The sequence below is a fragment of the Apus apus genome, chromosome 1 (genome assembly GCF_020740795.1).
Source record: "Apus apus isolate bApuApu2 chromosome 1, bApuApu2.pri.cur, whole genome shotgun sequence".
NCBI classification, from domain to species: Eukaryota; Metazoa; Chordata; class Aves; order Apodiformes; family Apodidae; genus Apus; species Apus apus.
This window is the reverse complement of record NC_067282.1, coordinates 205167705-205188972: the sequence shown is the minus strand read 5'-3', so window position 1 is coordinate 205188972 and position 21268 is coordinate 205167705. Positions and strand designations below refer to the sequence as shown.

The following is a 21268-nucleotide window of genomic DNA, read 5'->3' as shown; positions in this document are numbered from 1 at the left end:
GCCAGCTGACCCGAGGGGACCTGGGGCCTCTTGCAAAACAGGCCCCGGAATTCCCGGGAATTCCGGCCCCGCCGCCTTGGGGGGAGGCTGAGGACTGGTCAGCTCGGCACAGGTGTGGCCACCTCACCTGTGCTCCCCAGGCTGGTGCAGCTCTCTGGGCTGTCCCAGTGCTGGGGGACGTGGCACAGACACAGCCCAGCAGGGTCCCCCCGGGACGTCCTGGGGACACCAATCGGGGCAGGAGATTTTTAGGATTCAGGAGGTTTTTCTGTCTCTGGGTTTTTTTTGGGGAGCAGGTTGGGTTCCTCTCCCCACAACCACTGTGCTCCTGTCCCCATCCTGCTCCTGTCCCCACTGCCATCACACTCCTGTTCCCATTACCACCGCATTCCCATCCCTGGTGTGCTCCTCATGGCCGTGGCATTCCCATCCCACTGTGCTCCTATCAACAACCATGCATCCCTCCATACCAAACAGGCATCACCCTGACCATGAACCCCTCCATCCTGGCCATGAACTCCTCAATCCTGACCATGAATCCCTCCACCCTGACCATGAACTCCTCAGTCCTGGCCATGAACTCCTCCATCCTGGCCATGAATCCCTCCATCCTGGTCATGAACTCCTCCATCCTGGCCATGAACTCCTCAATCCTGACCATGAATCCCTCCATCCTGGCCATGAATCCCTCCATCCTGACCATGAATCCCTCCATCCTGACCATGAACTCCTCAATCCTGGCTATGAACTCCTCAATCCTGACCATGAATCCCTCCATCCTGGCCATGAATCCCTCCATCCTGACCATGAATCCCTCCATCCTGACCATGAATCCCTCCATCCTGGCCATAAACTCCTCAATCCTGGCTATGAACTCCTCAATCCTGACCATGAATCCCTCCATCCTGGCCATGAACCCCTCCATCCTGGCCAGGAATCCCTCCATCCCAGCAGTGACTGCTCCATCCTGGCTGTATGCTTCTTTATCCCACTGTTTCTCTATCTCTCCATCCTGGAGCATCACCTGGTGTGGTGGGACAGGAGCTGGCAGCAGCAGGGACCATGGATGAGTCACTTCCATGCTGTGGCAGGGATCCAGGCACGGGAGCAATCCTGAAGCAACCAAGAAACCTTCTCCATTGCAGCAGAAAAAGAAGTGACATGTTCACACTCTCTTGCAAAACCCTCCTCAGATCTAGACCGAGCGGGAAGCACGAGTTCTCCTGGGGAGAAAAAAAAACAAGCCTGGGAAGTGGCTGGAGAACCTGGAATTTTTCATGTCCAGCTGCAAAAGAAGCAGAGTAAAAAGGGGTTGGAAAGAGCAGCCAAAGTGCTGCTGGCCCAGGGTGGGTCACTGCAGGGGAGTCTCTCTGACCTCTTCCCTCTGGTGAGCAACGATAGGACCTGAGGGGATGGTAGGAAGATGTGCAGGGGGAGGTTTAGGTTGGACATCAGGAAGAGATTCTTCCCCCAGAGGGTGGTGGAGCACTGGAAGAGGCTCCCCAGGGAAACAGCAATGGCACCGAGCCTGGAAATATTCAAGCAGCATTTGGACAACACCCTCAGGGACATGGTGTGAACTTTGGGGTTGTCCTGTTCTGGGGCAGGAGCTGGAAATGGTGATCCAGGCTGCCCGAGGAGGTGGTTGAGCCACCATCCCCGGAGACATCTAAGAAGACAGATGAGGTGCCAGGGTTTAGTGGTGGCCGTGGCCGTGGTAGTTGGCCTGGATGATCTGGAAGGTCTTTCCCAACCAGAGTGACACTTGACAGTGTGGATGAAATTCTGCCAAGTGTCCCCAGTGACCAGAGGAGCTGCTCCAGGTGACCACAAACCTGCTGAAAATGGGAGCCTTCCCATTCCCCATCCCCTGTGCACAGGCACCCCCATCTCCCCCCCCTTCTGGCTGGACGAGGCTCTCCCAGCACCACCCCCTGGCAGGATCTGTTCCCCTTCAACCCAAGAAGGTTCCTCATCTCCCCGTTAGGATTTTTTCCCCCCCTCTCTCATTTTGTCGGGTTCCTTTTCCAGCCCCCCCCTCCCCAGCACGCTGCAGCCACCCCAAGGATGTGGCCAATGCCCAGATCGAGGTGGGCAACAACACCCTGCTCCACACCCACCTGCGCTACACCTGCAAGCCGGGCTACAAGAGGAAAGCAGGGACCTCCAGCCTCATCCAGTGTGTCCTCCCTGATGGCTCCAAGGAGCCTACCTGGACACACACCACACTCCAGTGTATCCGTGAGTCCTCCCTGGGGAGCTGGGCTGGGGGTTGGGGTTGGGGGTTGGGGCTGGGGGGGCACGGCTCCGTCACCGGGGGAGGACGTGGGGTGGGAGATGCCCTTGGATCACACAGAACCAGAGAGTGGTGGGGGTTGGAAGGGACCTCTGGGGATCCATCTAGTCACACCCCCCCCCCCTGCTAGAGCAGGATCCCCTAGAGAAGATCCCACAGGAACACGTCCCAAGTGGGTGTGGAAATGTCTCCAGGGATGGAGACTCCACCACCTCCCTGGGCAGCCTGTCCCTGGGCTCTGGTACTCTGGGAGTAAAGAAGTTTTTCCTGATGTTGAGGTTGACTCTCCTGTTCTCCAGCTCGTGCCCCTTGTCCTGTCCCTGGACACCCCTGAGCAGACTCTGCCCCCAACCTCCTGCCACCCCCTGGAGATATTGCCCAGCACTGATCAGATCCCCCCTCAGCCTCCTCCTCTCCAGCTGAGCAGCCCCAGCTCTCCCAGCCTTCCCTCACAGGCAGATGCTCCAGTCCCCCCAGCATCTCAGTGGCCCCAGGTGTCTGATGGTGTCTCCATGATGTGTTTTCCCAAAGGAGACCCAGCTCTGTCCCGCCGCAGCCCCAGCCCGGAGCTCCCGGACGCGCCGCTCAGCGAGACCGTGACCCGGAGAGGTGAGGAAGGGGCAGACACAGGCCAGGAGGGGCTTTGGGGCTCTCCTGACCTTGGCTCCCAGCAAAACCACAACCATCCTGGTCTGGAAAACCCCATTTTTGTTCAATTTCAGCAGCCTGGGCTGGTGGGAGGTGTCCGTGCCCATGCAGGGGGGGTGTTGGAACTGGATGAGCTTTCAGGTCCTTTCCAACCCAAACCCTTGGCTGGATGATTCCAGGAATTGATTCCATGGCCTGGAATTCTGCAGTGTCGTGGCTGCCCAAAGGGCTGTGACATCCCTGCTGTGACCTCCCCGACCTGGGCCCCAGGCTGAGCACTCAGATAATGGTCCTGCCTGGAGTGCAACCTTAAATTAAAGTGCATAGGATCCCAGGATCACTAGGACACCTGGTGGCACCTGATGCCCCAAGAAACACCAGCTAGCAGGAGAAGAGCCAGCAGCACACTGAGCTCTCCCACTTCCAGGTCACAGAATGATGGAATGGTTTGGGTGGGAAGGGACCTTAAAAATCACCCAGTCCCACCCCCCTGCATGGGCAGGGACACCTCCCACCATTCCAGGCTGCTCCAAGCCCCATCCAACCTGCCCTTCAACACTGCCAGGGATGGGGCAGCCACAGCTTCTCTGGGCAACCTCACCATCCTCACACTAAAGAATTCCCTCCTAATGTTTCACCTAAATCTCCCCTCTTCCAGTTTTGATCCATTACCCCTTGTCCTCTCAACTCCTCTGGCCTCTCTCCACCAGCTCCATGTCCTTCTTGCGCTGGGGACCCCAGAGGTGGCCCCAGCCCTGCAGGGGGTCTCAGCAGAGCAGAGCAGAGGGGACAATCCCCTCCCTGGCCCTGCTGGTCACCCTGCTGGTGACAGCCCAGGACACACAGGGTGGTTTCTGGGCTCCAGCACACGGTGCTGGCTCCTGTTGAGCTTCTCCTCACCCAACACCCCCAAGTCCTTCTCCTCGGGGCTGCTCTCAACCCAGTTTCCCCCAGCAGGAACCACCAACACCAGCCCGACCTCCAGCCCCTCTCCAGCAGCAACACCCAGGCTGCCAGGACCTGCCAGCCTGTCACCCTTGCCACCAGCACTCGATGGGGTGTCACCAGAGACATCCACACTGCCAGAGATGCCCCCATCACTGGAGACATCCACACCAGGAGAGGGGACAGCCCCAGGAACATCTTTGGGGACAACCCCACTGCCCCCCACCCCCATGGACCACACAGCAGGTCAGGCCACCTCTCAGGGCCTGGGTTTCAACCAGTGAAGCCTCTTTAACTTCCTCAGTGGAATTCTCCTTACTCTCCAACCCCCTTTTTAGTGACACTTCTCCACTTTCCTGACTTCACAGCTAATAAATCTCCCTTTCTCTTCTTTTCCAGTTCCCATCCAGATCGTGGCCTCTTCCATTGGTAAGGAGAGCAAAAAAGCTCATTTTAGGAAACAGGGATTTATGATTTTTTTTAGCTGAAAAGCTCCTCCTTGGGGCTGTGGGAGGTTTGTGATGGTCAAGGGATAAGATCTCCCTGGAGGGAGGAAGGATGGAGCACCCAGATTTCTCCCTGGGGTGGGGAGGGCACCTCTGTGAAGGTTCACAAAGTGGTTTTGGCTCTTTGAGGAGCTCTTGGTCTGAGCTGGGCTGTGTCATGAGGTGGAAGATGCTGATTTGGCTGCCACGTCTCTCCCACAGGGCTCCTGGTGGTGGTGGTGGCCGGCGTGGTGGCTTGTTGCTGCTGGAGGATGAAAATGTAAGTGTGATGGACCCCATGAGGTCTTTCCACCCTCTAAGGAGTTGTCCTCAGCCTCTGCCAGCACCTGGGGGTGTTGGTTGACAGTGGATGGAAATGAGCCAGAGAGTGCCCAGGTGGCCAAGGAGGCCACCAGCATCCTGGCTTGTGTCAGCACTGGGGTGGCCAGCAGGAGCAGGGCAGGGATGGTCCCCCTGTGCTGGGCACTGGGGAGGGGACACCTGGAATCCTGGGGTCAGGGCTGGGCCCCTCAGGACAAGAAGGACATGGAGGGGCTGGAGCTTGTCCAGGGAAGGGCCCCGGAGCTGGGGAAGGGGCTGGAGCTCAAGGAGAAGGGGCTGGAGAACTTGTGAGGAGCAGCTGAGGGAGCTGGGGGTGTTGAGCCTGCAGCAAAGGAGGCTGAGGGGAGACCTGCTGGCTCTGCAGCTGCCTGAGAGGAGGTTGGAGCCAGGGGGGTCGGGCTCTGCTCCCCAGGAACAAGCGACAGGACCAGAGGGAACGGCCTCAAGTTGTGCCAGGGGAGGTTGAGGTGGGATCTGGGGAACAATTCCTGCCTGGCAAGGGTTGTCAGGGCCTGGCCCAGGCTGCCCAGGGCAGGGGGGAGTCCCCATCCCTGGAGGGGTTTCCAAGCCCTGGAGATGGTGCTGAGGGACATGGGGCAGGGGTGGCCTTGGCAGGGCTGGGGGAACAGACTGGATGACCTTAGAGGTGTTTCCAACCAGAACAGCTCTGTGATTCTGCACTTCCCTGGAAGCTGGGGAGGGTCTGGAGGTGCTGGTGACACTTCTCTCCCCCCTGCAGGCGCGCGGGGCAGGACTACACGGTGGCAGCCACCTCCATCCCCATGGTGGCTCCAGCTGCTGAGAACGAGAGGCTGCCACTTGATGTCCTCCCCATGGGCTGAGCACCCACCACTGGGCAACTCGTTGCACCCACCAGCCCAGAGGATGCTGGGGGAGGGGGCTGGGATGGAAACCAAGATGCTTCCCTGAGCGGCGGTGGAGCACGTCCTGGTCCTCAGCCACCCTCTGCAAGGAGCATCCGTGCTCCAAGGACATGTGGCTGCTCTTCCCAGCCTGAAGAAATGGTTCTCATGGGTGAGACAGCTCCAGCACCCAAAGGTGGGTGGGTTGTCCCGTGGCATGGCTGAATAGTGGGTGGGGGAACACCACGAGAACCTCAGGGTGGTTGTGGAGGTGGTTGGGAATCCTGGGAGTTAAAATTCCAAGGAGGTCCTGTGGGTGATGGTGGTTGGCAGGGAGTGGTCTGGGGGCTGCCTGTCCCCCGTGGAGGGTGTTTGGGGTGCAGGGGATGGGATTTGGGTGCTGGGTGGGTGAAGCTGGGCTGCTCTGCCCCAATTAACACCCCTTCCCTGGCCAGGAGCAAGGCCAGAGTTGGTCCAGCTGGACCCCAGCCCCTTCCTTCTGAGCTGCTTTGCCCCAGAATCGCCCCAGTCTCCAGAAAGCAGCACTGCTCGTGGCAGCTGGAGAGAGAAGGACCCAGCTGAGCATCCACCCCACCATGTCCTCTCTCCTCACCCCTTCCAGCCCCTCACTGCTGAGTCCCACCAGCAGCCACGGGTGCCGACAGCAGGTTGGTCCTCGGACGCCGCTCCCGGATCAGGACCCTCAGGGATCCTTTGGAGGCACCTCCAGCACCAACCCTGGGTTCCCTCCAGCTCTGGACACTCCCAGAGGACCACAAGAAGGAGTGATTCCACCACAGACACCAGCCGAGCCTGAAGGCAGCGCCAGGAGCTGGGAAAAGCTCCCCTCGGGGTGTTTTCCCTTCCTCCCATCACCAGGTGTGGTCCCGTGTGTCACTTCCCCTCTGGCATGGACCAGGCAGCTCCATCCTGCTGCTGCTGGATGGGTCAGTGTGGACATATTGTACCTACAACACCACACACATCAGGGGGCTTCTTGGTCAGGTTGGGTGTCTCAACAGCCACGATGGTGGTGGGGAGCACAGAGGGGCCAGATGGGAGGTGGGCTGGGGTGAAACCCATCTCTGTGGCAACAAGAAGCCTGGAGGCAAAGGGTGACAGCCAGGGCAGCAGGGTGGTGAAAGGATTTTCAGCTGGAAACCTGGAGACAGGAGAGGAGAGGAGACCTTCTTGCTCTCTACAACTGCTACAGGAGGTAGAGAGTTGGGGTCGGTCTCTTCTCCCCAGGAAGAAGTGACAGGACAAGAGGAAACAGCCTCAAGTCACACCAGGGGAGGCTGAGATTAGATACTAGAAGGAACTTCTTCACTGACAGGTTTATACAGCACTGGAAGATGCTGCCCAGAGAGGTGGCTGAATCCCCATCCCTGGAGGGGTTTCAAAGCCATGGAGATGTGGTGCTGAGGGACATGGGTTAGCTCTGGACTTGGTAGAGTTGGGTTAATGGTTGGACTTGATGATCTTAAAGGTCTTTTCCCACCAGAAAGGTTCTGTCATCCTGTATATAAATTTCCACCTCCTCTCCTTGCTGCTGTGCCCTTTCCTCCTGGTTGTTCTGATGATCTGGTCTGGTGGAGCTGGAGGTAGCAGCACTTTGGGCCCAAACCCCCCAGCAGCAACACCTGCTCGTCCTCAACCTGCCACAGGACGTTTTGGAAGGGATCCCTGGAGGTGTGACATCAGTGCCAAGCTCTGCTACATCCAGCACCCAAGTCTTGGGTGAACTTCTCCCCACGCTGGGGTGAGCAGAAGAGGGAAAGACCTTCCTGGGACTGGTGCTTCGAAAGTGAAAGGAGAGCCAGCAAAGCCACCTCCATTCCACTGACACCCAGGGCAATCAGCAGGATGCAGGAGCTTCCTCCAGCAGGAACAGCCCGTGGCTCTGGGCCCACATCCAAGAGCTGATCTCTTCCAGAACCACTTTCACTTTTCATCTCGGCACAACAGGGGGTCCAACAAGCCATGGTGCCTTCCAAAAGGAGAAGACACCATCTGGCTGAGGAGAGCCCCACTGCTGCTGGTGGGAAATCAGCACGACCCAAGGCGACTTCTGAAGGGAAGAGAAAAATAAATGGTGAAAGCTTCTCTTTTTGGTTACAAATTTAATTTCGGGATGGAAACCACCCGCAGGCTGTCTCTGGAGTTGGACAGGAACCCAACCAGAGCAGTTTCTGAAAGGCTGCTTTTCCTCCTGCCTCATGGTTTCCTGCAGGGAGAAGGGAAACAGGAATCTGGGGAGACCCCTGAGTTTCCAAACAAAGGAAGTTCCCTCAGCTGGGAGAGATGCAGGACTTCCTCCCAGACCTGACAGTGACATTATTCCCATTAAAACAGGTTCCAGGAAAAGGTCCATTTTCTAGGAATAAAGTGTTTCTTTGGCTACTTGGGTTGGATTTCCTCTTCTTCCCAGAGGGAGCTGACAGGGCCGTGACGTGATGGAACAGGCAGGGACAGCCTGGCAGTTTGGTCCCTGGAGGTGTTTTCCTGAGGCACTGGATGGGGAGTTCCCAAAAAATTCCTGCTGTCTTGTTGGATACAGTTTATAGAGGCCATGTTCTGAGCAGCCATGCAGTGCAGGCCATGCTGACCAGCTCTGGTGGGCAAGGCAAGGCTGGAGGAAAGGTCCCACACCTTGCAGAGATCCTGGAGGGTTCCTCACAGGAGTTGGTCCAAACTCCTGCTCCAACATCTGCCTGATTTTGGAGCTGGGATGTGACAACAGGTCTTGTCCCACACCCAGGATGGATCCAGGGAGCTGGGGAGCTGGAAGGCTTGGTTAGAGCTGGAGGGGCTGTTCCTGAGGCTCTGGGAAGGAGGTGAGAGGTGCCAGGGAGCCAAAGCGCTGCTGGGTGCAGGAGTGGCAGAGGTAGCCACCTTCATCCCTGCTGTCATTGCTCTGCAGGAGGAAGAGAGGAGGTGTCAGAGGAGAGGGAGGCTGGAGGAAGCTTTCCAACCTCAGATTCAGGGAAGAGAACAATGCACCCAACACAAGAAGGACATGGAGCTGGTGGAGAGAGGCCAGAGGAGGCCCCGGAGATGATGGGAGGGCTGGAGCAGCTCTGCTCTGGAGACAGGCTGGGAGAGTTGGGGTGTTCAGCCTGGAGAAGAGAAGGCTCCAGGGAGACCTGAGAGCACCTTCCAGGGCCTGAAGGGGCTCCAGGAAAGCTGGGGAGGGGCTTGGGACAAGGGCAGGGAGGGATGGGACGAGGGGGGATGGATTAAAACTGGAAGAGAGAGATTTAGGTGAGACATGAGGAAGAAATTCTGGGCTGTGAGGGTGGTGAGACCCTGGCCCAGGTTGCCCAGGGAAGCTGTGGCTGCCCCATCCCTGGCAGTGCTGAAGGGCAGGTTGGATGGGGCTTGGAGCAGCCTGGAATGGTGGGAGGTGTCCCTGCCCCTGGCAGGGGAGTGGGATCTAGGTGACCTTTCAGGTCCCTTCCAACCCAACCCAGTCTGGGATTCTATGACCCAGCACTAGGGAAACTTGGCCTTGACCCCACCCTATGGACAAGGATCCAACCCCAAGCAAGAAGGTGGGCTGAAAGCTGAAACTGGAACCAGAAGTTAGGTTGTCACTCGGGTGAGGGGTGCTCTGCCAACCCCAGAGGGATGATCCATGGACATGGCAGAGGCTCCAAGAGTCAGATATGGGATCTGACACAACAAAACCCCCAAACCAGCCCCATCTGAGACCAAAATCAGCCTCAGGTGAGAGGTTAAGTCTCGAGTGGCTCTGTGGGAACTGCACCAACCCCCCAAATCCTGCTGTCAGGACATCCTGGAAGTTATGATCCAGGGCTGTGAGCAGAAGCAAAAGGCTGGGGAGCTGAGGGCATGAGATCCAGCTGTGGATTAATGGCCTCGAGTTGTGCCAGGGCAGGTGCTGATGGGGTGTTAGAAGAAACTTCCTCACTGCAAAGGGTTGTCAGGCCCTGGCCCAGGCTGCCCAGGGAGGTGGTTGAATCCCTAGGGATGTTCTAAAGCCATGTAGATGTGGTGCTGAGGGACATGGTTTCAGCACTGGACTCCCTAGAGTTGGGTTGATGGTTGGTAGAGTTGGGTTGATGGTTGGACTTGATGACTTTAAGGGTCTTTTCCAACCAGAACAATTCTGTGAAAAGGAACATTCCCTGCTCACTTCCCCTGGGGTTTAACACATGGGTTGTCCCTCCTTGGTGTGGTGACCCAGGATGGTCTCTGAGCAGAGCCCAAAGCAACCAGAGTGGGCTGTGAAGGCTCCTGCTGGAGAAACAGGACCTCAAAGGCCCGTGGAAGGGACGTACATGAGTCAAGGGCAGCTTCTTCACAACCAGCCTGGAGCTGGGTGGCAGTGGCTTCCCACACTGAGGGGCAGAACAAGTGGTGGCTCCGTCCTTCCCAGCCTGGCTCATCAGCTCCACCCGCAGGAAACGCTCCTAGGAACCAGGGAAAGAGGAAGGGAACAACATTCAGAAGCAGCTGAGATACTGGGACACAGTTGTTTTGTCGTGGTTTTGAACCCACCCCTCCCTGGGAGTGACTGGCACCGTGATGCTGTTTTGTTTGTTGTGGTTTGGTTTTTAAGGAAAACAACTAAAAACCCCCAAACTCAACCCCTTGGTGACAATAAAAATGAATTGGGGAATCATGGAATGGTTTGGGTTGGAAGGGACCTTCAAGATCATCTAGATCCAACCCCCCTGCATGGGCAGGGACACCTCCCACCATTCCAGGCTGCTCCAAGCCCCATCCAACCTGCCCTTCAACACTGCCAGGGATGGGGCAGCCACAGCTTCCCTGGGCACCCTGGGCCAGGCTCTCCCCACCCTCACAGCCCAGAATTTCTCCCTCACATCTCAGCTCCAGCTCCCTCTGCCAGCTGGAAACCCTTCCCCCTGCTCCCAGCCCTCCCTGCCCTTGTCCCAAGCCCCTCCCCAGCTTTCCTGGAGCCCCTTCAGGCACTGGAAGGTGCTCTCAGGTCTCCCTGGAGCCTTCTCTTCTCCAGGCTGAACACCCCAACTCTCCCAGCCTGTCTCCAGAGCAGAGCTGCTCCAGCCCTCCCATCATCTCCGGGGCCTCCTCTGGCCTCTCTCCAACAGCTCCATGTCCTTCTTGTGCTGGGGACCCCAGAGGTGGCCCCAGCCCTGCAGGGGGGTCTCAGCAGGGTGGCATAGAGGGGGAAGAGAATCACCTCTCTTGCAGCAACTTGCAGGGAAGGAAGTGAGGTAAGAGCTGCAAGCACTGCAGAGAGAAAAGGGAACCCAGGGGCTCACGCTGAGATAAGAAGACAGGGCTGGTGAAAAACAACACCCAAAGGCAGGGACTGGGGGAAAAAAATGATGCAACATTGTGTCCTGCTATTGAAACCACGGTGCAGAGCAGCCTGCACTGGAGAAAAAATGTGACCTCAGCTATTCTGGTCTGTGGCAGCACAAGCCAGGGCACAGTCCATGCTCCCAGGTGGCCAAGGAGGCCATGTGTCACCATAGTGTGGCCAGCAGGAGCAGGGCAGGGATTGTCCCCCTGTGCTGGGCACTGGGGAGGGGACACCTGGAATCCTGGGGGCAGGGCTGGGCCCCTCAGGACAAGAAGGACATGGAGGGGCTGGAGCGTGTCCAGGGAAGGGCCCCGGAGCTGGGGAAGGGGCTGGAGCTGAAGGAGAAGGGGCTGGAGAACTTGTGAGGAGCAGCTGAGGGAGCTGGGGGTGTTGAGCCTGCAGCAAAGGAGGCTGAGGGGAGACCTGCTGGCTCTGCAGCTGCCTGAGAGGAGGTTGGAGCCAGGGGGGTCGGGCTCTGCTCCCCAGGAACAAGCGACAGGACCAGAGGGAACGGCCTCAAGTTGTGCCAGGGGAGGCTGAGGTTGGATCTGGGGAACAATTCCTTCCTGGCAAGGGTTGTCAGGGCCTGGCCCAGGCTGCCCAGGGCAGGGGGGGAGTCCCCATCCCTGGAGGGGTTTCCAAGCTCTGGAGATGGTGCTGAGGGACATGGGGCAGGGGTGGCCTTGGCAGGGCTGGGGAAGGGTTGGACTGGGGGATCTTGGAGGTGTTTCCCAACCCAGATGACTCAGTGAATCTAAGGATCAGGATGAATCTTATTATTATGGTCTTTTGTGCTCTCCCACAACACCCCCAGAGCTGAGCACATCTCCTGGGCAGTGGCTCCTGCCTCTTTGAACTGGCAGCAGCCCATCCTGCCCGAGATGTCACTGCTTGCAGAGCTACCCCAAGACTCCAACCCTGATGTGCCAGCAGCACTCCTGGGCTTCTGCCCTTCCCAGCTCTCTGCTCTGTCTCTGGAGCTCCCTCTCTGGAGCAACTGCTGCAGCTCCCAGGCAGCCTCCCTGCTCAGCCAGATGGCACATGTCAGTGCCTTGCTTTGGTCCAGAATGCTGCAAAGTGCAGGTATCAGGGCCCTAAATTGTCCTGCTTGAGGGTCTTCTTCCTTTGGGAAGGCTGAACTCACCCCAGCCAATGCCAAAAGGTCCTCCAGGGACTTGGACATCAGCAAATACTTCTTTGCACGTGTCACTGCTACGTAGAGCAGGTTCCATTCATCCTCAGGATACAAGCCTGGGTTGGAAGAAAGATCAGCAGCAGCTTTAGAGACCAGGAATGGACAGCTCTGCCACTCTTCTAATGCTTCAGCTGGTGCTTCTGAAGGGACACTTGGTGCTTCTCTGGGACAGCAGGAACTTGCAGAGCAGCAAAGCTCTGCAGTGCTCTCCTGCCTCTGCTGGGCAGCTCCTGGCACCACCAGCAACTCCTGCCTTGTTCCATGTCCTCCCTTCCAGGCACAGGCAAGACCCCACATGCCTGGAGAAGCAGCTCAGTGCTACTTGTCTTCCCACCTCCTGGGCACAGATCTGGCACTGGAGGAGTTTCTCAGGCTCTAGATCCACTCTGCAGGTTCCTCTCTGCTCACTGGGAAGAGACCAGCTCTTCCAAAGCATGAATGGTGGCACTGAAGGAAAGCAGTGGCTTTCCCAGGTGTGGAGTTGTGTTTTTCTGTTGCTTGATGGTCACCAGCTGGACCACAGGAATATTTCCCTGCCCCCATCCCACTGGGAAGGCAGCTACAAGACCAATAATCACTAGGACACCCAGTGGCACTTGATGCACCAAGAAACACCAGCTTGCAGAAGAGCCAGCAGCACACTGAGCTCTCCCACTTCCAGATCACAGAATCATGGAATGGTTTGGGTGGGAAGGGACCTTAAAAATCATCCAGTTCCAACCCCCCTGCATGGGCAGGGACACCTCCCAGCAGCCCAGGCTGCTCCAAGCCCCATCCAACCTGCCCTTCAACACTGCCAGGGATGGGGCAGCCACAGCTTCCCTGGGCAACCTGGGCCAGGCTCTCCCCACCCTCACACCACAAAATTTCCCCCTCACATCTCAGCTCCAGCTCCCTCTGCCAGCTGGAAACCCTTCCCCCTGCTCCCATCCCTCCCTGCCCTTGTCCCAAGCCCCTCCCCAGCTTTCCTGGAGCCCCTTCAGGCACTGGCAGGTGCTCTCAGGTCTCCCTGGAGCCTTCTCTTCTCCAGGCTGAACACCCCAGCTCTCCCAGCCTGTCTCCAGAGCAGAGCTGCTCCAGCCCTCCCATCATCTCTGGGGCCTCCTCTGGCCTCTCCACCAGCTCCATGTCCTTCTGGTGTTGGGGACCCCAGAGGTGGCCCCAGCCCTGCAGGGGGGTCTCAGACCAGGGCAGGCCCCACACACAGCCATTCCCTTACCAACATGGAATTTAATTCTCCTCTGGTAATCAGCACTGAGACTTGGCACTTTCACAAAGTCCTCTGCAATCAGCACCGTGTCGAACTCCAGCCCTTTGGCTTGGTGGACAGTCCCTATCAGATAATCTGGAACCAGCAGAGGTGGGAACAAGGAGGAAACAAGATCAGTCACTGCAGCAATCGTGGTGTTTTGAATTTCACAAGGCACCGACTTCCAGGAATTCATTTCATTCTGCCTTCACTTCTCCCCAAACCCAAACCAGATGAAAAGCTCTTCTATGGGGAACCCAGAGGGAGACAACTTCCCTGCCAAGGCAAAGGCCTTGGTGTCAGCAGCCTGAGCTCCCAAACAAGAATGCTCTTCATCTGCTGAATTTTTGACCTGATTCCTTCATCCCCTCCCCAGATTTCAGTCAGCACGTTGCAGGGTAAGTACAGCAGGGATCCCAAAAAGCAGGATCCAGCCCCAGGGCTTTCCAGCCACTGTGTCCCAAGGTTTATTTGCCTCTAGCAAAGTCACCTTAAGCAAACCTTTGGTGGCACTGAGCTCCACCTGGAGTCCCAAAGCCACCCCAAGAGCTGCTGTTCAACTTCCCTCCTCCCTAAAAACAAACCCAACCTGATCCACAAGCAGCATTTTTGTTTTTTGCAGGACGAGGTGGATTCGAAGCTGGAGTGCAAAAAAAAAAGGGGCAGGAATTTTCTCCTCTCTCCAGGACAAAGCTTGGCTTTACCTGCCAGGGCTTCTTGAGACACGTGGCTGCTCTTTATCTTCTGGACCAGCTCTGGGACCCGATCTTTGTATTTCTCCACAATTGCAATTTTCCCTTCCAGGTCCTTGTCATCGACACGCTCCACGTACTCCTTCAAACCCAGGAAGCCTTGGGTTTCTTCCCACCTTTTGATAAAGGAGTCATTGATAACCAGGTTGGCTGAAAAGGAAGGAGCAGGTAACATGAGTTGATTTGAACAGACAGACAAGAGAGGGGCAGTTTTTAATTTGGATCAGATTTCAGAGTGTTAGGGAAGCGTGGGGCAGGGGATGGATTGTCCCTGCCCATGCAGGGGGGTTGGATCTAGATGATCTTTGAGGTCCCTTCCAACCCAAACCAGTCTGTGATTCTGTGATTGCTGCTGTGGGAGGCAGGGGTTTGGGATGTACTCCTTCCTCTGCACTGGGGTGGTTTTCACTCAGGGTTTTCCCTTTACTGACACAAAACACCATCCAGGCTGGATGGTCTCATCAGAGCGGGCAGCTTCACAAAGCAGCATCACTCTGAGGTCCAGCACTGGTGTGTGATGAAGGGTGTGAACACCCACTGAGCTCAGGAGGGAGCAGCTGGCAAAGATCCACTGAGCTCACTCATTTCTGGAATTCTTGTGGCCAGTTCTGGACCCCCCAGCACAAAAAGGAGATGGAGCTGTTGGAGAGAGGCCAGAGGAGGCCCCGGAGATGATGGGAGGGCTGGAGCAGCTCTGCTCTGGAGACAGGCTGGGAGAGTTGGGGTGTTCAGCCTGGAGAAGAGAAGGCTCCAGGGAGACCTGAGAGCACCTTCCAGTGCCTGGAGGGGCTCCAGGAAAGCTGGGGAGGGGCTTGGGACAAGGGCAGGGAGGGATGGGAGCAGGGGGAAGGGTTTCCAGCTGGCAGAGGGAGCTGGAGCTGAGATGTGAGGGAGAAATTCTGGGCTGTGAGGGTGGGGAGAGCCTGGCCCAGGTTGCCCAGGGAAGCTGTGGCTGCCCCATCCCTGGCAGTGTTGAAGGGCAGGTTGGATGGGGCTTGGAGCAGCCTGGAATGGTGGGAGGTGCCCCTGCCCATGCAGGGGGGTTGGAACCAGTTGATCTTTAAGGCCTCTTCCCACCCAAACCACTCTGTAGTTGTATGGAGTTCTAGACCACATGTCCTAGAACATCTGCCCAACCTTTGGCCCCAGAGATATTTGGAAATTGAAAGAAAAAGACTCTGAGCAGCCTGAAAAGGCATAAATGTGACTTGAGAGTGGCTGGGACAGGGGCTGAGGGCAGAGCCAGCCCCAGGGCCTTCCAACCTGCACTGTTCTCTCTCTTTACCCAGGTGCCAGGGAGTTTTCCAGGGAGCTCACCTTGCAAAAAGAACCAGTAACAACACCCTTATCATCACCCACTTGTGGCAGCTCAGCAAGCCCTTTGGTTGTCTCTGTGCCCCATAAATAACAACACCTGCCTTCTGCCTCCAAGGCAGAAGGAGATTTTATATGAACTATTTCTTTCCTAAATGATGAAAGAAAAAGAGAGACCATTCCACACACCAGGTTTAAACCCAAAGCAAAGCAGGAAAAGCCTAAAACAAATTAAAAATGAAGCAAAATCAGAAAATACAGGGGGGGGGGGGGGAAATCCCAATCCATGAAGTTTACTGGGCTCTTGCACTCAAGGTCAGGCATGGCAGAGGAAAGCTGGAGAGGGGACACAGAGCCCCCAGTTTTGGTGTTTCTGGTATTAACATCAGCCCCTGAAGCAGCAGGAAAAGCCCAACCTGTGACACTCCCCTTGGGAAGTCACCTCTCAACAGGCACCTGCAGGAGGAAATGTGAAGTAACCCAGCAAGGGGCTTCCTGCTTTCCAGCCCAGCAGCAAAACGAAACAATCTGTGCTGCTGCAGGGAGGGAGGGTGAGAGCCAAGGGAGAGGAGGGGGAGATGGACTCACCTTTTCTCCTTTCCTCTGCAGGCTGACTGAGCTTCCAAATGTCATGAATCCTGCTCAGCCCGAAGCGCTCGAGCCCCTGAAATGAAACGATGATTTATCTTCATCTACAGGGAGGAAAAGTGAGGCCTGGGGTTTCCAGCCCAGTGGATACTGGTGTTCAGAGGGAGGGAACAAGGGGCTGAAGATGCAGGGTTGGGTTTCCTGAAATCCCTGGGGCTGGAGCACAATGAAAGGCAAGGATGATCCATGGACAGTGAGGAGAGCACCGGGCACTGCCTGCTGGGCACAACAACCCAGCTATGGCAGGATTTACCTTCCAAGGCTTTGCAAAGACAAACTAAAATGGTTTCTGTAATGTTTTCTCTGTTGCTAACAAGAAAAAGGGTTTGGTTTTGGTCACTGGAGCTTTCAAAATCCAGCTCCAGGACTGCATCCTCTTACCTGAAGTGATGGGCCATGACAATGAAGATAAACTTCCTAAACTGACTAGAAAAGTCTCAGTTTCACAGTCAACTGAAACAAAAAGGCTTTGCTTTGACTTCTTTGTACTTTTGGAAAGTATTTTTTCCCCCCCTAGCTTCTAAATTCAGTTTAGTTTGTTCTACCTAAAGAACTGAATTCAGACTGAATCCAAACTGCAAAAGCAGGTGAGATTTTTGGTAGTGGGCAGCCAGTTCCAACACTCACTCCACTACAATTTGCAGCTTTTTTGGGGGAAAAGAAATATTAAAATTTAAAATACCAGCCTCAAAATGGAAAATATGAAGCTCTTCCTCAAACACCTTCAGCACTAGGACAACTGTTCATTGTGCTTCTACCTTTCAGTCACTGGTGATGATTTGATGACTCCATTTGGTGATTCAGGGTTTGGAGACCAATGATTTCTCTGAGGGTCCTGAAATGTGGAGCTGGATCAACAAACTCTGCAGCTCAGGCACACTCTGCTTCTTCAGCCACGTGGCTGCTTTTGGCAGGTGAAAATGCAGTGCAAATGGAATCACAGGATCCCAGAATTATTGAGGCTGGAGCAGATCCCTGAGATCATCAAGCCCAGCCTGTGACCTGACACCACCACATCAGCCAGACCAGGGCACCAGGTGCCACCTCCAGCCTGTCCTTGAACACCTCCAGGGATGGTGCCTCCACCACTTCCCTGGGCAGCCCATTCCAAGGTCTGATCACCCTTTCCATGGGGAAGTGCTTCCTGATATCCAACCTAACCCTGCCCTGGAGCAGCTTCAGGCCAGGCCCTCTGGTCCTGTCACTGGTTGCCTGGAAAAAGAGCCCGACCCCCCCTGACTCCAACCTCCCTTCAGGTGGTTGTAGAGAGGGAGAAGGTCCCCCCTGAGCCTCCTCTTCTCCAGGCTGAACAAGCCCAGCTCCCTCAGCCTCTCCTCATCAGACTTTCCCTGCAGCCCCTTCCCCATCCTCGTTGTCTCCTCTGGAGCTGCTCCAGCACCTCCAGACCCTTCTTGCAGTGAGGGGCCCAGAGCTGGACACAGGACTGGAGCTGAGGCCTCCCCAGGGCTGAGCACAGGGGGAGAATCACCTCCCTGCTCCTGCTGGCCACACCATTCCTGACACAAGCCAGGATGCCATGGGGATGCCCCACCTGGGCACACTGCTGGCTCGTGTCCAACCAGTTGTCAACCAGTGCTCCCAGTTCCCTCTCAGCTGGCAGCTCTCCAGCCCCTCTTCCCACAGCCTGTGGTGCTGCAGGGGGTGATTGTGGCCAAAGTGCAGGACCCTGCACTTGGTCCTTGTTGAACCAAGTTGAACCTCAGGACTGTTGCTCCCTCGAGGGGTTAACATTCAGCTGTGCTGGGAATCCCTGTTGCCCTCCCCTAAAAAAGGCTGGTGCCCCCATTTCCCTGGCTCTCCTGGGTGCATTGAGATAGAAAACCAGGACTGGAAATGAGGAATGAGCACAGCATAACCCTCTGTGGCATCTACAGAGGTCACCTCTAGGTTCAATCATTGTGTCTCAAGAGAGCAGGACAGATGTTTATTCTCTCAGGTCAGACCCAAATGCCCTTCATTGATCTTTATGCTCAATTACAGCTAATTTTTATTTCCCTAATGCAGGAACACTCTGCTCATCTAATGCAAATCCCTGCAGCCACTTGTTGCAGCCCTCTGTCCCCTGCCCCTGCTCCATCCAGCAGACTGGAACTGCTGCCACCTCCTCTGGTGAAACAAGGGACAGGTGAGCCTAAAAAGGGAGAGTTGAAAACAACTGCTCCAAAGAACTCTTCCCCAGCCACAACAAGGGGGCTCTTAAATGCTTATAAACATCTCCAGGGGGTCTCAGGAGGATGGGGCCAGACTCTTCTCAGCAGTGTCCAGTGACAGGACAAGGGGCAATGGGCACAAGCTGGAGCACAGGAGGTTCAAGCTGAACATCAGGGAGAACTTCTTTGCAGTGAGGGTGACAGAGCCCTGGGACAGGCTGCCCAGGGAGGCTGTGGAGTCTCTTTCTCTGGAGACATCTCCAAACTGGTCTGGACATGCTCATAGAATCATGGAAGGGTGAAGGTTGGAAAGGACCTTCAAGACCATCAGGTTCCAACCTCCCTGCTATGAGCAGGGACACCTCCCTCCAGCCCAGGCTGCACAAGCCTCATCCAACCTGCCCTTCAACACCTCCAGGGAGGGGGATTCCACAGCCTCCCTGGGCAACCTGTTCCAGTGAATTCCAGTTCCTGTGTGATCTACTGTAGATGATCCTGCCCTAGCAAGGGGAGTTGGACTAGATGATCTCCAGAGGGCCCTTCCAACCCCCCCACCCTGTGACTCAAACAGATTGTTGCTTTCTCCTCCAACTAAGAGTTTCCAACCTGCGACAGACAGCAGATCCCACTTCAAGCCACAGGTAGGTGTTGCTGCTACAAGTGCCAACAGGTTCAGAGACATGAGGCTGGGACATGAAGGACACACTGGCAACCTCCCCTTACCCCAATCACGTGGATTTTAACTGGCCTCTCTCTCCCAGTAAGTTTCACAGCGTCCTCGAACACGTTAAAATTGCTCCGTGACAAGCTGGCTCTCTTCCCTTCCATGAGGCCTCTCACATCCCCTGCATGGAGAGATTCCCAGTTCACCAGGGTGGTTAGGAAGCCAAGTATCTAAACCCAAAGATCTTCACCAATCAGGATCAATCCTGAGATCCTCTGGTGAGCATTCCCAAGCCCTGTAACTCCCAGGCTCTGAATGAAGCCGGGCCCAGGGAGCCACCACCACGACTTACCCTTTTGGTTGCCACCCACTAGGGTCTTACTCCTGATCCTCTTGCAGACATCCAGAATGGTTGCTCCAACATAAGCTATTTCAGGGCCAAATCTGAAACTCTAGGTGGAAAAAAAAAGGAAGGGAACAGCAGGAAAAGAAGAGGAACATGTTAGAACCTACCCAAGTGTTCCTACAGATGGAGCGAGACAATTCCCACCAACCTTCTGGACAAGGTTTCTCTTAGAAAAAAAACACACCCAAATTCCCTCAAGTTATTCCTAGGAATTCTGGTCACTCCTACACCCGAGGGAACAGGAGATGGGACAAGCAGAAGGGGAAAAATGTCCTTTCCAAGCCCTCCACCCCAACAGCTGCCCTTGCTGGGCTCCTCAGGAAGTTAAGGTGATGTGGCAGGTCTGTCCTGCAGCAGGGCAGGACCCTGAGGTGGTGGGAAAGCAACCAGGTCCCTCACTTTGCTGGGCTGCTGGAGAGGTGGCAGGGCAGAGCAGAGCAGCTGAGCAGGCCTGGAGGCTGCTCCTTCTTGTTTCCTCACCTGTAGATCTGGGGCCACCAGCCAAAACGTTGTGAGGTCAAAGCCTTAATTAAGTTTCACTAAAAAATAAAACCAACCCTGTGCAGTAAAGCCACCAGGGCCTGGCTGAGCACAACATCTCCCCCAGCTGAGAGAAGTGGAAAATCTCACCCAAAACATGCCAGAGGGGAGGTGATGCAAGGCTGGCCCCAAGACTTGTCACAGCTTGTGGCAAACAAAGGCAGTTCCTGCTCCTTTGTGCCTGGCCCTGGATCCTGCCCCTTGGCAAGGCTGGCACAGCACAAGGGCAGCTGGGATGGGTGTTTTGGTGGCCACTGTGGCTCAGGAGCTGGTTGCAAGTTTCTCTGAGAGAGGAACTATCCAGAGGAGGCCCCGGAGATGATGGGAGGGCTGGAGCAGCTCTGCTCTGGAGACAGGCTGGGAGAGTTGGGGTGTTCAGCCTGGAGAAGAGAAGGCTCCAGGGAGACCTTAGAGCACCTTCCAGTGCCTGAAGGGGCTCCAGGAAAGCTGGGGAGGGGCTTGGGACAAGGGCAGGGAGGGATGGGAGCAGGGGGAAGGGTTTCCAGCTGGCAGAGGGGAGATTGAGATGAGATGTGAGGGGGAAATTCTGACAGGTTTGGGTTGGAAGGGACCTTCAGGATCATCCAGTTCCAACCCCCTGCATGGGCAGGGACACCTCCCACCATTCCAGGCTGCTCCAAGCCCCATCCAACCTGCCCTTCAACACTGCCAGGGATGGGGCAGCCACAGCTTCCCTGGGCAACCTGGGCCAGGCTCTCCCCACCCTCACAGCCCAGAATTTCTCCCTCACATCTCAGCTCCAGCTCCCTCTGCCAGCTGGAAACCCTTCCCCCTGCTCCCATCCCTCCCTGCCCTTGGCCCAAGCCCCTCCCCAGCTTTCCTGGAGCCCCTTCAGGCACTGGAAGGTGCTCTCAGGTCTCCCTGGAGCCTTCTCTTCTCCAGGCTGAACACCCCAACTCTCCCAGCCAGTCTCCAGAGCAGAGCTGCTCCAGCCCTTGGATCACTGATGTGGTTTCACTTCCAGGAGGTCACTGCCAGAACAAAGTTCACCTCTTTGCTTCTAGCTCCACCTCTCTGCACAGACTCAGTGTTGTAACCAACTGGCAACATGAGCCAGGAGAATATTTGCCCTTCTCCACTCAGCTGGAGCTGAGAACTCACCCAGAAAAGAGGGGATCTCCTTCAAAAAACCCACACACTGAGGTCTCTACCCCAGTAGCCACTTTTCGAGCCACGTGGCTTTCCTAGTGCTGGGATCACTGGGAACAGCAGCAAAGTCTCATCTTACCTGGGTCAGGTAATAGATGTGGGTGTGAGGCACTGAGTAGAGGGTGTTGACAGCCCCTCGGAAGGTGTAGATCTGCTGGTGAGGGTCTCCTACCAGGATTATCCCACATTTCTGTGACAGCACAACGTCCACGATGGCTGCAGGAAAAGATGGGAGCATGAGGGGGGAGGCTGCTCATGAACCA

General features: G+C 56.1%; 2 protein-coding genes across 7 annotated transcripts in view; one reads left to right on the top strand and one right to left on the bottom strand.

Moving 5' to 3' along the window:
• Positions 1-794: 794 nt before the first annotated feature.
• IL15RA (interleukin 15 receptor subunit alpha) lies at positions 795-7951 on the top strand. Its single transcript, XM_051612655.1, has 7 exons — positions 795-2241; positions 2828-2905; positions 3902-4135; positions 4289-4318; positions 4597-4654; positions 5456-5775; positions 6202-7951. Exons 1-6 carry the CDS (start codon positions 1845-1847, stop codon positions 5556-5558), a joined length of 900 nt encoding a protein of 299 aa, XP_051468615.1. The 5' UTR covers positions 795-1844; the 3' UTR covers positions 5559-5775; positions 6202-7951.
• A 269-nt stretch (positions 7952-8220) lies between these two features.
• The window catches only part of FBH1 (F-box DNA helicase 1), a 35327-nt gene continuing 22279 nt past the window's right edge, over positions 8221-21268 (bottom strand). For 5 of the 6 annotated variants that reach the window (XM_051612125.1, XM_051612132.1, XM_051612117.1 and 2 more), the window contains 9 exons: positions 21085-21221; positions 19242-19341; positions 18949-19070; positions 15995-16070; positions 14045-14242; positions 13311-13436; positions 12041-12147; positions 9884-10015; positions 8221-8496 (listed from right to left, as the gene is read on the bottom strand). In XM_051612125.1, the coding sequence (XP_051468085.1) occupies positions 8377-8496; positions 9884-10015; positions 12041-12147; positions 13311-13436; positions 14045-14242; positions 15995-16070; positions 18949-19070; positions 19242-19341; positions 21085-21221 (1118 nt within the window). In that variant the 3' untranslated portion in view covers positions 8221-8376. The remainder of the gene's footprint in view (positions 8497-9883; positions 10016-12040; positions 12148-13310; positions 13437-14044; positions 14243-15994; positions 16071-18948; positions 19071-19241; positions 19342-21084; positions 21222-21268) is intronic. The other variant, XM_051612147.1, reaches the window with a different exon arrangement.

Bases quoted from the DNA above. Each gene is read 5' to 3' on its own strand.
- IL15RA (XM_051612655.1), top strand. From the start codon at position 1,845: ATGGGAGCCTTCCCATTCCCCATCCCCTGTGCACAGGCACCCCCATCT. The intron at 2,242-2,827 runs GTGAGTCCTCCC...GTTTTCCCAAAG, and splicing joins CACCACACTCCAGTGTATCC to GAGACCCAGCTCTGTCCCGC. The intron at 4,136-4,288 runs GTCAGGCCACCT...CTTCTTTTCCAG, and splicing joins CCCCATGGACCACACAGCAG to TTCCCATCCAGATCGTGGCC.